Source organism: Mirounga angustirostris, unplaced genomic scaffold (genome assembly GCF_029215605.1).
Source record: "Mirounga angustirostris isolate CCGP_5_RB_7025 unplaced genomic scaffold, mMirAng1.0.hap1 SCAF_2, whole genome shotgun sequence".
In the NCBI taxonomy this organism is placed as follows: domain Eukaryota; kingdom Metazoa; phylum Chordata; class Mammalia; order Carnivora; family Phocidae; genus Mirounga; species Mirounga angustirostris.
In genome coordinates, this window is record NW_026991710.1 from 2,400,144 (window position 1) to 2,417,028 (window position 16,885).

At 56.7% G+C, this 16,885-nt stretch overlaps 1 protein-coding gene across 5 annotated transcripts in view; it reads left to right on the forward strand.

Annotated features, from left to right (window-relative positions):
- RGS12 (regulator of G protein signaling 12) overlaps positions 1-16,885 on the forward strand; it is a 114,622-nt gene that overhangs the window by 25,291 nt on the left and 72,446 nt on the right. For 2 of the 5 annotated variants that reach the window (XM_064584210.1, XM_064584209.1), the window contains 2 exons: positions 3,221-5,195; positions 15,920-16,036. In XM_064584210.1, the coding sequence (XP_064440280.1) occupies positions 3,315-5,195; positions 15,920-16,036 (1,998 nt within the window). In that variant the 5' untranslated portion in view covers positions 3,221-3,314. Of the gene's footprint in view, positions 1-1,603; positions 1,772-2,722; positions 2,862-3,220; positions 5,196-15,919; positions 16,037-16,885 lie in introns of those variants that run through there. The other 3 variants (XM_064584208.1, XM_064584211.1, XM_045881833.3) reach the window with 3 other exon arrangements.

Below are 16,885 nucleotides of genomic sequence, written 5' to 3' on the forward strand. Positions count from 1 at the left end.
TTGGAGGATGTCTCTGTCAACTTGGGCTGCCAGAACACTGCCCGCGGAGTGGCTAGAAGCATACCGAGGCCCAGGTGCCCGCAGGTCCGGTGTCTGGCGAGGGCACCTCCTGGTGCCGGGTGGCCGCTTTCTCTTGTCCTCCTGTCCTCATGTGACAGAGAGCAGGGGCGGAGGTGGGGAGGGCCTTCATCCCCTCCTCCCCATCCTGACGGCGCCACCCTCCTGATCTCGTCTACACCCGATCGCTCCCAAAGGCTCTCCTCCAAATACCCGCACACCGGGGGGGTAGCATTTCAATGTCCCATGAATTTGGAGACACAACACATTCAGCCCAGAGCAGCTGATCTCGAGACAGGGCGTTCCACGTGTTGCTACCTGTCAGAAGCACCTGGTTAGGTGGGGGCAGGGACTTTGTCAAAGCAGGTGGCTCAGACCTACTCACCCAGAGTCTCCTGGTGGAGGAAAGGGACCCGGGAACTGGCACTTCAGCAGCCCGGATGGGAGAAAGCCAGTGGGAGCTGGAAACTGTGTCCTATGGTTTCTTCTGAATTTCACTGCCTGCTCATTTTACTATTAACTGATGCAGTTTAAGGAAAAGTTCACCTGTAGGCTGAACTCATAACATGTGGTTATAGGCATTAAGATATTACTTATCTGACTTAGAAACTTTTTTTTTTTTTTTTTGGTGCAAGCACATAGAATAGTGCTCCTTGGTGTTAACCTTGTACAGTGCGAGGACTCTGATGTTTGGATGAATTACAAAATAATGCTGCATGTAAAACTGGGAAATCCTTTCTTTCATAGAGGCAACACCTGTTGGCTGGCAGAGACAGCCAGGTGGTCTTCTGTCCCTGGAGGAGCGCCACAGGGCCTCGCCGACCCCTGTCCTGGGAGGGTTCACAGTGATGGCCGGCAAGGGCCGGCTCAGCGGCAGCCCCGTTGTGCTGTGTCCTGCACCTGTGTGCCCCCTCCCCAGCAGTAGGGCGATTCCCCTGGCATGAGTTTCTGTGGCTGCGAGAGGCTTAGAACAGCCCAACTCTATTCTCTCTCAGCTCTGGGGGTGGCAGGTCCAAAGTCAGTCTTACCTGCTACAGTCACGGTGTCGCAGGGACATTCCTTCTGGAGGCCCCAGGGGATGGTCTGTTTCTTCGCCGTTTGTGGCTTCTAAAGGCGCCCCGTTCGCGAGCTCTGTGGCCCTTCCTCTACCTTCGCCGCCTGCCACTCTGATCTCCGCTTCTCTCTGACTCTGGCCGCCCTGCCAGTGGCCTGGGCCTGCTCGGATCATCCAGGATAACCTCCGTGTCAGGAGCCTGCAGCTGACCATGGCCGCGAGGTCTCTGGCCGTGTGAGGCTACTTCCCAGCTCCCCGGTGGGGAGGGGTGAGGCATATTTGGTCGGGGAGTACCATTCAGCCTGGAAGAGCCCCAGTGAGGAGACCCACAAACACTATTCTTGGCCAACTTTAATATACATGTTTTTAATGATGAATATCAAATAGTTAAATGTGCAGTCATAATACTTAAATGATTCATGTATCACCACATAGGTATTAAATAGTACGGTAGTTTAGAAGTAAATTGTTCTTTTATCCCTCTTGCAATAGGGATGACTTTATTCAAACCGACGTCCTGCGTACCATGTCCTCTGTGTCCCTGCGTCCGCCAGTGGGGTCCCCCCAGAGCACACCTTTCAGTCCCCCCAGTTCCTTCTCTCGTGTGTGGCTGTGCGGGACTTGGAGTTAATGCTTCTGTGACCGCAAACGTTTCCCAAGGTGAAGAATTTCTCCTAACAGCTTAAAACAATTACTTAAAAAACATACACTCCTTAAAAAACGTGATCTCTATAATATTTTGGGTCCATAACATGATTTGCCATATTGTTTTTTAAAGTGATCTTTGAAGGGCTTTGTGCAGCAGGAGCCCCCCACCCCCCCCGCGGGCCCGAGCCGCCCTCCAGAGGCCCGCGCAGAGCAGGTGTCCGGTCCTGGCCATCAGGAGCCTTCCCGGCTCCCCGGCTGTGCCTCCCCCGTCCGCGCCAACGCTGTGGCCGGTGCCGACACCCCTTCCTCCTGGGGGTCTGCGGTTTGGGCCGAGCCAGGGAGAGGGGCCTGCGGGACCAGCGCCAGCGAGAGCCCTGCTCCGCGTCTCTAACGAGCTTCCCCAGCAGACAAGACCCCACACGTGTTGTCACAACGCGCTGCCGGGAACAGAGCGTGTCCCACCTGACTCCCCGGGAGAGGGTGCTGGAAGCTGGTGCCTGTTTCCTCTGGACTTTGTGCCCCGCAACGCCCTCCACCTCGTACCTTTTCCCTTCGCTGATTTTGCTTTGTATGGGTTCACTGGGATAAATCTCAGCCGTGAGCACGACTGTGTGCTGCGTCCCGTGTGTCCTCCTAGCAAGTCATCGACCCTGGGGTGGTCCTGGGACCCTGACACAGGTTGGCTGACAACCAGTACTTTTAATGATGAAGTCATCCCCTGGAACAATTAAGTATCATATTCCTCTGCTCTTTTTGGTGGTTTTATCTGTTCTATCCGATGGCCTCTGTAATTGACTGAGGCGGTTTTAGACTCATGTGTTTTCCCCGCATGGTACCTTGTTCAGAAGACATTAATCGAAGGAGGGTGGTGGAATATGAGAGAACATAAGCTAACTCTTTCCTGATGGAGAGCTGCTTGTGAAGGAGGGGTTTGTGACCAAACAGGCGCCTTTCTACCCAAGTCTGTAGCTAACCCTGCTTCTCACTCTGCCTCTGCCTCTCGGGTTCAAGTGCAGACTTTGATGTGCTGGGTCTGCTGGGGAGCCTGAGAGCTGTTCCCGGATGCCGCCGGGCTGCTGGTCCTCGGTCCACACTTCGAATGGTAAGGGTCTCGAGGGGTCTTCCCTATCCGCCTAGACAGGCAGAAGAGGGCAGGCGAAACAGTCCAGGTTCCGCGATAGTCCTGGGTTCCTCAAACCTAAGGGGGGCTTAGCCTCATGTCAGTGTTGGAAAGGGTGTCAATTCTGGGAAACACGGTCTAGTCTGGAGGGAAATTTCTTAGCCTGACTTAGGTTGACTGTATGCAGATACCACTTCTCCTTCACTTGGACATTTCCGTGGTAACCAAAGACTCTTTCTGTCATGGTTTTTGGGATGAGTTCTCTTCTTATGTTTAGGTACTATGCGTAAGCAATAGAAATATGGGATCTTTAGTAACAAGCTGTTTATTTTCTTCCTTAGGGCATTTCAAGAAGTACGGTAGCGTCCAGCCTTCCGTGAACGATGGATCCCCCGGAGTAAAGAACGATGCCTGTGGTCTTGCAAGCTCATCGGGATGTATAGAGCAGGGGACACAGTGGAGCGTCCTCTTCACGGGCCGGCGCCCCCTCGCATGAGGAGTGTGGAGGTGGCCAGAGGAAGAGCAGGGTACGGATTCACCCTTTCTGGCCAGGCGCCTTGTGTGCTCAGCTGTGTCATGAGAGGGAGCCCCGCAGATTTTGTGGGCCTCCGTGCTGGTGATCAGATACTCGCTGTCAACGAAATCAATGTGAAGAAAGCGTCCCACGAGGATGTGGTGAAACTGATTGGGAAGTGTTCTGGCGTCCTGCACATGGTGATTGGTGAAGGCATGGGCCATGTGGAGTCCTGTTCCAGTGATGAAGAGGTTGGATTTTATGAAGGAAAAGGCTGGTTGAAGCCCAAGCTTGATTCCAAAGCCTTAGGTATCAATAGGGCAGAGAGAGTGGTTGAAGAGATGCAGTCCGGTGGAATTTTCAGTATGATTTTTGAAAACCCTAGTCTTCGTGCAAGCACTTCAGAGCCCTTGAAATTGAAACAAAGATCCCTTTCAGAGTCAGCCGCTGCGCGATTTGACCTTGGACGTGAAAGTATAAGTCATCCGAATCCCAGCCTGCTCTCTAAGGAGGAAATATCGAAAGTTATTCATGATGATTCTGTTTTCAGTATCGGACCCGAGAATCATGAGGATTTTGCATTAGATGCAAGTATTCTGAACGTTGCCATGGTCGTAGGCTACTTAGGTTCCATCGAACTTCCTTCCACAAGCTGCAACCTGGAGTCGGACAGTTTGCAGGCCATCCGTGGCTGCCTGCGGCGCTTGCGGGCCGAGCAGAAAATCCACTCCCTGGTGACCATGCGGGTCCTGCACGACCGCGTGCAGCTGTGCACCGACCAGGCCGCCATTCTGGCCGAGTACCCGGCTGAGAAGCTGGCCTTCAGCGCTGTGTGCCCAGATGACAGGAGGCTCTTTGGGCTTGTGACCATGCAGAGCAGCGACGATGGGAGCCTGGCGCACGAGGAGGAGGGCGCCTTGCGGACTTCCTGCCACGTGTTCATGGTGGATCCAGACTTGTTCAACCACAAAATCCATCAAGGCATCGCTCGGCGGTTTGGGTTTGAGTGCACGGCCGACCCCGACACCAATGGCTGTCTTGAGTTCCCGGTGTCCTCTCTCCCTGTCCTCCAGTTCATCTCCGTGCTCTACAGAGACATGGGCGAGCTGATCGAGGGGGTGCGGGCCCGGGCCTTTGTGGACGGGGATGCGGACGCCCACCAGAACACCAGCACCAGCAGCAACAGTGACAGTGGCATTGGGAATTTCCACCAGGAGGAGAGAAGCAGCCGAGTGCTTGTGGTTGACCTGGGCGCCAGCTCGAGCAGGCACGGCCCCAGCAACGGTGGCTGGGAGGGTGCAGGTGGGAGGGGCTCCCAGCCCTGGGCCGCCCCCTGGAACGGGGCCTTCTGCCACGATGCCGAGGGGGGGCCCCCGTTTGAGGCCGCTCCGCAGGCTGACAGGTGCCGGGACTTCAGTAAGCACTTGGGACCCGCTGCTCACGCGGAGGTTCCCCCGGCCTCCTTGCGGAGCTCGGTCCCTCCTTCCAAGAGGGGCGCTGCCGGCCACGGCGGGGGTCTCGGCCAGCGGTGGCTTCCGGTCCACGTCCTGCAGGAGTGGCAGTGCGGACACGCCAGCGATCAGGAGTCGTACACGGACTCCACCGATGGGTGGTCCAGTGTCAACTGTGGCACGCTGCCCCCTCCCATGAGCAAGATCCCCGCCGACCGCTACAGGGTGGAGGGCAGCTTGGTGCAGCCCCCGCTGAGCACCCAGAAGAGGGACTGGTCCAGGAAGGCTTTTGGGATGCAAAACATTTTTGGTCCCCATCGACAAGTTAGAAAGACTAAGGAAGACAAGAAGGTAAGCCTGTTAGGTGCGGTTCAGGAAAAATGAGCTCGGTACTGTGGCTCAGTCGATCCCCGATGGGGTGATGCATGTTAGTTGACAAGAAGCCTGGCTTCCCCCTGCCGCCCTTAGGCCTCTGTTGGCCAGCACAGGACGTCTTTTGCTTACGTGCTGTAGGCTCCACGCGTTGCCCGCCCTCTCGCGGGTCCTGGGCAGGACATCTGGGTGGGGCAGGTGATGGGGGAAGGGACGTCACTTCTCACCGCCGGGTCCAGGCCCTCCTCCCTCCTCCTGCCCTTTCGCACTGCGGGTGCCGAGGAGGGTCCTGTCCCCGGGCCCCTTCGGAGCCCATTTCAGCATGCCCTTTTGAGGAGAGAAAATTCCTGAAGCACAGAGACGGTTGACTTCAGGACAGGGAGCTTCCCAGGGTGTGGATCCTTCTCTGTTTCCTTCGTCTGGAAAATCCTGCTGAGAAAAAAAATACCAGCCGACCTCAGCAGCGGGCTGGTGGCTCGCGCTCCTTCTTCGCTGCAGGTGCACATCAAACGGCGGGGGCCACGCTCGGTGCAGCGCCCTGAACGTCCTACATCCGTCTGTGTCCCTTGGGGCCTTTGCCTTCCCCCCCAGGGGCTCAGTTTGGAGCACGAGGGTGGGCGTCAGCGTGCAGGGCCTGGTTCAGCAGAGGGTGGTGGCCAGCGGCGCTGGGGGGACAGCTGAGCCGTTGTGTGAATGACCCGCCGAGAGGTGGAGGGAGCCTGACTCTGGTTGTTTCCACAGGGCTTTCCTCAGGGGACTTTCGTGATTTTAAATACCTCTTCCGTGTGTTCACATTTTTGTTCTCGACAGCTGAGAGCCTCACAACACAACCGTCTGAGGGCTGCCAGCTGGTGAGGGCAGGGTCGGGGGCGTGGGAGAGCTGGGGGCTGCCCGACGAATACTCCGTTCACGCCCGTACCCTTCCCAGCGCAGTAGTTTTCACTGTGCACCACATTAAAGGACACTTGGAGATGGAGGGAGGACAGACCCCCTGGCTCTCCCTCCCCCAGTGGCCATGGTCACATTCTGACGGGCCTAAGGTAGATTTTCATCTTTATAAACAGTTGTCATCATGTGGGTTTTTGGCTCAGTTCCTAAACCGCTGCCTCCAGCCGTTCTGCCATCATGACACCCCTTCTCTTGTCCGTCGCCTGAGCCGCACGTGGCCTGGGATCTCGGGGCGGTGGCCCCTGCCCCTCTCCCTCCCGTCCGCCCGCACAGGGCCGGCCGCGGCGTGGGCAGCGCCTCGCACCTGAGCCTCCCCACCCCGCGCCCCTGTCAGCTGGGGCGGGCGGCCGAGGGGAAGGCCCGGAACGCGGTCAGTGTTACCTGAGATGGGAAAATGCACCGTCCCTTTGAGCACATATCCTACAAACGTGTCTCCCCTGCTGGTGTGGAAGTGAATAATGGCACTGCTGGTAAGAACGGGCTCGTTTCTGTTCAGTGCTGAATAATATTCCACCGTCTGGAGGGACCACAGTTTATTTACCCATCACCTGCTAAGGACGTATTAGTTACTTCTGAGTTTGGGGAGTTATGAATAAAGGTGCTGTTAACACCTGTGGGCAGGTTTTTGTGTGGACGTTGAGTTTTCAGCTCCTGCGGGTAAATGCCAAGCAGCTTCATCGCTGCCTCAGATGGTAGATGTTCAGTTTTGGAAGAAACTGACAAACCGTCTTCTGCGATCCCACCACCTCGGACGGGCGCTCCCGAGGCTCCGCATCCTCTCCAGCACGTGCCAGTGTCGGGGTCCCGGGTTTGGCCGCGCTCACAGGTGTGCCTCGTTTGAATTTGCGTTTCCCTCGTGACTGTGAATCTGAGCACCTTTCATAGGCTTCCCTGTCATATGCTTGCAGTCTGTGGCTTGTCTTATTCTCTCTCTTTTTTTTTAAAGATTTTATTTATTTATTTGACACAGAGATAGCGAGAGAGGGAACACAAGCAGGGGGAGTGGGAGAGGGAGAAGCAGGCTTCCCGCGAGCAGGGAGCCCAATGTGGGGCTCGATCCCAGGACCCCGGGATCATGACCTGAGCCGAAGGCAGATGCTTAACCGACTGAGCCACCCAGGCGCCCCTTGTCTTACTCTCCTGACGTGGGTCTTTCCCAGGGCAGAACATTTTAGTTGCAATGAAGTCAAGCTGACAGGTTCTCTCTCTCATGGACCGAGCCTTCGGTGTTGTATCTGAAAAGGCCTCACCAAGCCCCGGGTCACCTAGCTTTTCCCCTGTGTCATCTTCAAGTTTTCTAGTTTTTTATTTCGCATTTAGGTGTATGATGCACTTGTTGATTTCTGTGAAGGGTGGACGGTCTTTGGCTAGATTTATTTTTCTGCATAGGGCCGTCCCATGGCTCCAGCACCATCTGTCGAAGACGCCGTCTCTGCTCCCTTGGGTTGCCCTTTTCCTCCTTTTTCAGAGATCAGTGACTATTTATGAGGGTCTCAGGCTTGAACACAGGTGTAGTGAGAAGGAGGACCTGGCTGTTAGGACTCAGGCTGCAACAGAGCAGTGGAGTCGGGCTGTCTCTCGTGTTGGGAGATAACAGGAAGGCACTCAGTGTACCGCGGACCCGGGTATGGGGTCTGTGAGCTCGTCGGGCTGGGCATCTTTATTTTCATTTTACTGACAAGGAAAGTCAGGTTTATATGCGTTGGAGGACTTGGCCATGTTCGAGTGCAAGTAAGTGCTGAGACTCAGACTGCGCCGGGGTCTGTCCGGCCTCCTACATTAGACTTGTTTGTACGACCTGTTGTTCCTTTGGTCATCTAAAAATAAGTAGCCGTGAATTGTTCTTGCTATAATCTCTTGAAAGTTATCAGTTACTCTTTATTTCACTCCGTGGATTCTCCTGGTTGTTAGCTCTGCCTAATCCCATGGCCTCCCTTGCCTCCAGAGGTTGTGAGCTGGTCTCCTGGTGTCCCTCCTGGAGGCGTGTCGGGATGAGGAGGACAGGCCAGGAGGGATGAGGGAAGTGGTCGGAAACGGGGAGAGGAGGGGAGGCAATGGGAAAGCGGAGGGGTGCAGCGGAGGCCCCAGGTTTCTCCCATTCTTCTCTGCCGTAGCCGTGGCTTCCTTTGCACACAATCAGGCCGTTATCAGTGGGGCTTCAGCTCAGAGACAGAAAACACCAGGATCTGAGCAGGGGAACAGTGTGAAGAGGTGCTAAGGAGGCCAGAGGTGGCGAGCTGCTAGGAGGGAGAGCCCTCGGGGACCCTGGGGCAGGCCCCGCAGTAGGGGCCAGGCAGGGGCCAGTAGGGGAGAGGCGGGGAGCTCAGAGGCCGCTCCCCAAGGCCAGGCGGCCCCTGCCACAGGGTCTCGCTGTTCCCCTGGTGACAGTGCAGAAGCCGAGGCCACTGCGGGACTGGACGGCCGTCCCCGAGAAAAATGGCCCAGCACTCACTCACCACCACCTGGAAGACATCCAGACCCAGAGCAAGCTCCTGTTCGACCTTGACACCTCCCTCCCTGCGCTGCTGACAGAGCCTCCATCCAGCCAGCAGGCGGCGAGAAGGCCGTCGCGTGGCCGCTCCGCATCTGCCCTGGGCAGAGTGGGGAACACGTTGGAGCTTTGCCTCCCCCCAGCACATCTCAGCCCCCAGCTCTCCCTGAGCCAGTCTTGGCCGCCTGTGCCCGAGGGCTGTTTCTTGGGCTTGTGGGGCAGCACTGGCCTGGACGGCCTCGTGGCTCCTCCTCCCTGGGGGCAGCCTGGGGAGGGACACGCTCCCCCTGCCCCAAGATGGCCTTTCCTGGTCTCTAGGCGCTCTGACGGCCCCCACGCTCTGCTCCTGTCGAGTCAGTGGCTCGTGCATGCTCCTGCATGCAGCCTGCTGGCCCTGGGTGCACAGGAGGAAGCCCACTGCCAGGAGTGCCCTTCACAGCCCCGTCTCTTCACTGCCCGCCTCGGCCCATGCTTTTGTCTCTGCCTCTTCCGTCCCTTCCCGCCCAGGCTCAGTCAGACCCTGGCCTGGGGGAGCCCCACTCCCGTGGAAGCCTGGAGACCAGCAAGCCACGGGGAAGGTCACTCCCAGTCCTGCTAACAGCCGAGCGCCAGCCCGGGTGCACTGAAGGTTCTAGTCTGGGGGGGCCTGGGGAGGCCGGAAGAACGAGGCACCGGCGGGAGCGGGGAGTTCCTCGGAGTCGGAGTCGGAGCCTAAGTGGAGCCTACGCGGGTGATTGCCCGCTTTGTTTACTTTGCTTTTCTTTTGTCCGTAGCCGTAGATTCAGAAGGGAGCCTATGACTAATGTGAAAGAGAAAAACCCAAGACCTTGAAATGCTGTCTGTAGCACCAACAATGATTCCATTACATTTAATTTGCATCAAGAATATTTCATTCTGCTTCTTTGACGAGGGATATTCTAAGAATAATATTAACGAAAATATCTGGATAAGTAGCAAAATCCTCACTCTTACACTTGGCGCATAACGGATTTTGGAAAATTTTGAAATGAAAATATGTTCGTTACGATACCATCTAAGGGATTTGTTGTTGCTATTTGGAAACGAATTAATAAATATTTTTAAGTTTCTCAGTTTGGTTTTTAATCATATCAATAGATGGAACCCACAGAGCCGAAAGCTCTTTGGGGGCCTCAGTAGTTTGTAAGGCGGTCCAGGCATCCTGGGACCCCGGTGTTTGAGGACGGGTGCCCCCGGGACGCTTTACCAGCCCGCAGGACAGACTTTCAGGAGTGAGTCCCTTCCAGGCTGGCAGTGTTGGTGGGCACCTAATGAATGAGTAGGATGAAAAAGTGCTGAAAGGAACAATGCCGTGACCACCTGCGCTCATCTCAAGGCAGCGTGAGTGCCGGCGCGGTCCCAGTGGACGGGACGGGCGGCCTAGGCGCCGGGGGGGGCGTGGGGGTTCGGCTTCCCGGCCGCTGGCGCGGACGCCGCCCCGCGAGGCCCGGGTTCCTCTGGTGCCCCTCCGCCTGCGGCCTGCACGCGGCCGCGGGGACAAGCCAGCGTCGCGCCCGCGCTGCAGCGGCGGTCGAGTCCCGGCCCCAGCTGTGCGGCCGCGTCCGCCGCGCCAGGCGGGTCCCGGGGTCCCGGCGCGTCCCCGCCGCACGGAGGCTGCGGAGGCCGCGCAGCCCCGCGTGGGAAGCCCCGGGGGCGCCCGGAAGTACGCGCGTTTGAGACAAGCCCACGCCCGTGTGAGCCTTTCACCACCGCTCGAACAAACGTGTGCGGATGTTTGTGTGGCGCCACGTGGAGCCGATGCAAAGGGCGCACCCCGACTCGCGGTTCCCGTGGCGGGGGGGTCCTGGGAGCCGAGCGGCCCCGTCCTGCCGCCGCCGCCGCCGCCCTGACGTCCCCCGCGAGGCCCGCGGCCGCCGCCCGTTCACGTTGCGGCCGCACCGCCACTCACGCGCACGCGCTTACTCTCGCACACTCTCACCACACACGCGCACTTACACATGGACTCACACTGGCACACGCACACACGCACTCTCAAGCACACACTCTCACGCACGCACTCACACACATTGACTCACTCTCACACACGCACGCGCTCACTCTCACGCACACTCACGCACTCTCAAACACACGCACACACTCAATCTCACACCACACACAGACACACTCACACACATCGACTCTCACATACGCACACACACTTTCACACACAAAGACGCATATACTCACACTATCTCACACACACTCTCACTCTCACACGCACACACCTTTCACACTCACTCTTACACACATACACACAACTTTCACACACTCACACTCAGCACATACACACACATACACTCACACGCAACTCACACACACACTCTCACACACTCACACACACACTCACACATTCTCTCTCTCTTTCACACACTCACACACCCCGAGCCATTTAAAGAATGGCGGGTGCTGCTCTTGTGGGCACCCTGCACCCACCTCTGTCTCTGGCTGTATGCATGAAGGGATTTCCCGGGGTCTGTCCGGAGTGGAACGGCTGGTCCATAGCAGTGCTTGTCCATCTTTGCAGGTAATGGCCACGTGTTGAGTTTTTAGCATTTGTATTTGTTTGTATTGACGAGTTACGCCAGGTCTCTGGAGCAGGGACAGGTTGAATTACTGAACCATAACAAGCACACTGTTCCCGGCGCTCAGTCCTTGCCCCTGGGCCCTTGCAGTGACAGCCACGTTACGTGTCACCCTGTGCACACCAGGGTTGCACTGGAGGTGAGGAGCCCCCAAAACACTGCCTCTGTCCTGCCCTATGGCTCAGCTGTGCCCCTTTGCATCACATGTTCACACGTGTGTGGGTCTGTTTCTCAGTGCTCTACTCCCCACTGTCCACACCTCCAACAATTCTTTCCTTTTAAAGTTGTAGCTCTGTAATGAGTCTTTATATCTGATATGGTGGATCTCCTTAACTTATCTTGGTTATGCTGAGCTTTGCTCTTTTATATAGATTTTACAGTGAGTTTGTAAAGTGTCCAAAAATGCTACTGACATTTTTGTTGCCATTGTATTTTCATCTGTAGACCAATTTGGGAGAACTGACATCTTTAGAATATTAAGTCTTCCTATCCATGAAAATGGTATTTCTCTCCATTTATTTAGGCTTTATTTTCTTTATAAAAATTTATAACTCCCTTTATAAATATCTTTAATTAGGTTTATAGATTTATTTTTAGAGCCTCCCTTCTGCAATCAGCTCCGGGACGCTGGCGTCTGTGTCCCCTTCCCCTGGCCAGCTGGGTCCCCATCAGGCTCTGCCCCCAGGGGTGCTGGGGAATGGCGGGTGGGGGGGGAGGAGGAGCGTCCTGCCTCTCCCTGCCTGCTCCCCCCACCTTGCCACGGTTCCTCACCCCAGTGAGCAGGCAATTCTTTCACCTGCAACCCATGAGCTCCGTTTTGGTCTCCTCCCTCCCCCGGGGGCAGTCACCTGGCCCCTTAGACACCAGCGTGGCCACACCCCCTCCAGGTCTGGGTCCTCCTCTGGCTGCTGAGTTTAAACCCCTCCCTCCTCTTTGGGTCTTTGTCTAAGCCCCAGGGGTGCAGCTGCTTCCTGCCTTGGCTATCTCCTGACCTCCTAGGGTCTCTGCCTTTCCAGGTCTCTGATGCCTGGTTAACTGTTCTTCCCAGGGAGTTCTTCCCGTGAAAACCACTGGTGTGGTCTTGCTTTCTGACTAGACTCTGCCTCACGCACCAGGAGCAGTGTGTCAGCTGGAAGTCTCACTCTTTAAATTCTCTATGTTCCCGCATTTTAGAAAAACCCTCAGATGATTTGGTCTCTATCTTGAACCAAACAGTCTTCTTTGTTAGGGTCTATTTGTTCAGTAAGTGCTTACTGAGCACCTGCTATGTACTGGGCCCTGTGGGAGGGAGGGGTGGGGGCATAATGTGAGCAGGACAGGCACCCCCTGGCCCCACCGGGGCTGATGGTCTAGTGTTTAGATTCTTGGCATTAGGAGTTTCTGGTTCTAATTGTAACTAAAAAATGACAGACGGGGGCTTGCCCCAGGCCCCTGCTGGGTGACCATGAGCAGGGGCCTCGCTGGCTTCCACGTTCTCCTGTGGAGATGGAGGAGGTTGGACTGGCTGGTCTGGGTCACTGGTTGTGCTGAAACGAGCCACCTGACGCAGTGGCTCTGTGGGACGGTTCAGCATTGGTGCCGAGTAGCCAAGGCAGTTTGGCACCCCGGGCAGTGGGGTTCTGCCCGCCCCCCATTTCCACCCTGGAGAGAACCGACACCTCTCAGCCTCCCTGAGGGCCCTCCCGCTCATGGTTTGAGGTGACAGGAGCCAGGTGGGTTGTTTCTCCCACGTCCTACGCAGGGGCCAGGCACACGGGAAGGCCCTCTGGTTCTTCTGGAAGCCCGGCTGTACACCCCAGCCCCGGTATGGCTGCCGGTGGTCAGGCCATGTTCTCCATGCCCAGAGCTGGGGCGAGGTGGAGTCTGCTCCTGATGCTGGGCCACGGCCATGTGACTGTGACAGTGTGCTCCGTCTGTCTCCTTCTCGTGTCCAAGCCCACGGCGTCTGCCTGCGGGATCAGGTGTCCGCCACCTGCATTCACTCCCGTTGGTGGCTGGGGTTTCCAGCATGTTCCAATGCCACGTGGCCGGCCCAGCCCAGGTGTCCTCGGCCTCTGGGGCTTCCCAGTGATACTGCGTTCTTATCACAAAGCCATGTGCTCGTTACCCCCCCTCCCAAAATAAAAATACAGAATCGCAAATACATGATCTGTACAAAGGTTCATCTTGTGTGTGTTTGCAGCCTTCTTTGGTTTAGGAACAGACTAAAAGCATTTCCCATAGTGTGACTTCGGCTGCAGCAAAGGCACTTGGATGGCTGCCTGGCTTCCTGTGGCCGAGAGTGGCTGGCTCCCTGCTGCTGGGCCCTCAGTCCCTGGACGATTTGCTCTCTTTCTCCCAGCACTGTGCTGGGCCGTAGGTGTTCGGAAGACAGAGGGCCCTGCTTCTGGGGGAGTTTGTGCTAACAAGTGGGGAGGAAAAGAGCGCAGCCTCGGAGGGGGGCCCCAGGACAGCCCCTCAGGCAGTGCAGTTAGAGGTGGCCTCTTAAAACAGGTGGCCTGGGGTGGAGGACTCATGGGAGGAGAGGCAGGCGCCCAGAAGGGTCTGGACGGCAGGGACTGGTGCAGCAGCCTCTGAAGGGCGCTGAGCAGGGGCCACCAGGCAGGTGCGCGGGGACCACACTGCACAGGTAACCCGCTAGCACGGATCCTCTTTGCATCTTGTTGGGATGTTAGGATTTGATGAGCATAGTGGGATGTTTTATTGCCAGTTCTAAGGACCCTGTGCTGCTGGTGGTGGCCATGGTGCGTCTGGGACAGGGACCCTGGGCTGGCTCGCCTTTTTCTTCAAGCCTCTTGACTGTCCTGTTCCCGAGACAGTTCCTTCCTCCCTCTCCCCTGCCTCCCTCCGTCCCCCTTCCCCCTCCCTCCCCACCCCCTTCGCTGTTTGTGCCACTCGTCTTTGCTCGGTTCAGTCCTTTGTGCCCACAGCCGCACACAGGCTGCCCTTTACTCGGCTTGCACACCATGTCAGCTGACTTTGCTGAGGTGGCCCTGCCAGTGGCGTCTGCAATGGCCTTGCCCCATCTGTCCACCGTGGTGTCCAGCCTCACCTCTGCTCCGGTCAGCCTGGCCTGTTCTAGCCGTCCTGGCGTGGAGTCTTCTGTGCAGCGCTGGGCTTGCGGTCCGCCGTGTAGCCTCCAGGGGCCTCTGGTTTCCTCCAGAGTGTCAAGTGTTCAAGGAGCCCGCAGCCACCCTGTGGCCATCTTCAGGTGGCCCCTCCGGAGGCCCGATCGATCGGGGGTTCCTACCCCGGGGTCCGGCGCACTGGCTGTGTTCGGGGAGCGCTTGCCGAGAGCCCCGTGGCAGCGCGGAGCAGAGGAAGTAAAGGCAGTTGCTCTTGGCTCCTACATTACTTATTCATAAAAATCGAGGGATTAAAAGTAATGTGTTCGTTGTTGCTCCGGTTCAGGCCGAGTGGCTGGGGGGGAGCGGAGGTGAGAGGTCGGGCTCTGGGAGTGAGTACCAGGGAGGGAGGGGAGCAGCCAGGGGTGCGAGGAAGCCAGGGGGAGGCCGGGGAGGGGAAGGAGGAAGAAGCTGCTCACCCCAGCGAGGTGGAGTCTGCTCCCGACGCTGGGCCACGGCCATGTGACCGTGACAGCGTGCTCCGTCTGTCTGTTGTTGTGTTGGAGGCCCCTGTGGCCTGAGGTCCCAGACAAGGGGGAGCGAGTGAAGGGAAGGCGGTCACATTGCTGAGGGCACCTCGAGTCTGCATCAGGAATGTCAGGGGGTGTGTTCTGCCCCCAGGCAGCCTAGTGGCCTGGGCGCAGGTGCAGCCCGGGGGACAGAGAGGGACGGTGGGATCGAGGGTGTGTGTGAGGGTTGCGGGGCGCTGAGACCCAGCCCACAGAGCTCTCCTAGGCAGGGCCGCAAGGGTGGCCCTTTCTGTAGGATGCCCTGGGGTCTCAGCAGGGGGAGAGCTGATGGGATTGGAGAGCCTCACAGTCTTTAGAAAACACGTGAACGTCCTTTATGCCTGAAATCGGTCACTCAGGATTTCAAGTACCCAGGAAATCAGAGATTTTCAGCTGTGATGCTTTTTATATTTAAAATGTGATGCCTTATTTGTTGGACCCAAATCACATTTGGGGAAGTGTCCAGCATAATGACAGGGAATTAATTCTGGTCATTTCCCGGAGAAAAGAACAAGATGTTTTAATGGCCAGTTATTTCATGCACCTGAATTGGTTTGGTCTTCAGACACCAGCTGAATGTCTAAGGATTCTTTAATTCCCGAAAATGCCTATAAAATTATGCAAAAGCATGATCTTTACATTAATAGTTATTTCTTTCCCCACACACTTTATCTTTTCCCAAATATTCACACATGTTTTTTCATTTGCTCTTGGTAGAAGCCTTTGGAGGCCGGCTGGTGGGGCCCCAGCGTGTGGTTTTGGGGTGGTTATGGGGTGTGAGCTGGGGTTGTCCTCGGGGTCAGAGCTTCAGTGGCAGGGCAAATATGTGGAGGTCCTGGGTGACTTTTGTTTTCAACTTTGGGTTTTTATCATGGTGACACATGCAGAGCGTGACACTGACCCCGGGCGACGCTCCAGTCTCGCTCGCCTCTGTTCCCCAGCGCCTTCTCCTCCTCAGGGTAGTGCACCTGGCAGAACTCAGCACCTCTTCCCAAGAAGGTAACGTGATGTGTTTTTTCTTTGTGTTTAGGGCTCAAAATTTGGGCGGGGAATCGGACTCACTCAGACTTCTCAACGCACCTCTGCCCGGAGATCGTTTGGAAGATCCAAGAGATTTAGTATCACTCGCTCCCTTGATGACCTTGAGGTATTTGATTTCAGTTTTTCTCTTTCCTTCATCAGGTTTCTTACGTTGAAATGAACATCAATTGTGCAGCTATACCTGAATCTTTCTGAATCCCATCCCGATCCTACTGCCCTCCCTCCCTCTCCCTCGGTACCCGTGATCTGCAGGTGGGGCGGCTTCGACTGCCCATCCAGGCCTTTCCCGCCCCCGCGCGCCCCTGCAGAGCGCACGCCGGCTTTCGCGCTGATTCCGTGTGGCCAGCGTGGCTATAAACGCTTTATGCATGTGAGCTGGGCTCGGGCCTCACAGGAATTCTGAGGGAGCGCCTCTCCTGGCCCCTTCTTCAAAGATCGGGTATGGATTCACGGAGAGAGTCTTTGCTTTTATCCACAGTCCTTACAAAAGCGAACAGACTTGACTTTGAGAGCCGTTGTAGGTCCGCAGAGGTGCAGCAGAAGGCACGGAGCCCCCTGCGCTCTCGGCTCGCACCGGTGTGGCCCCGGGACACTGACGAGCCAGTGTGGACGCGGTCTTGTTAGGCTCACGGTGTGCGTGAGCGGCCACTCTCTGTGCTGTGTGTTCACAGGCTGTGGACAGATGTGTAATGTCGCATGTGGGGTTTCACTGCCCCGACAACCCTGTGCTCTGCCTGGTCACTCTCCCTTCTCCCCCTGAGCCCTTGGCAACCCCTGATCCTCCTGTGGATCATTGTGTGTTCTAGTACTTTACACAGAGTCTCGCGCTGCCCCCTTTCACACGCTGCCTGGCGCCTTCCAGACCGACCCTCGGGCCTTAGTCCGGTGTGTGACTTGTTACGTGGCATCCCGCTGTGATTGAGCTGGCGGTCCGCTCGTTCTGCTGTCGGCGACA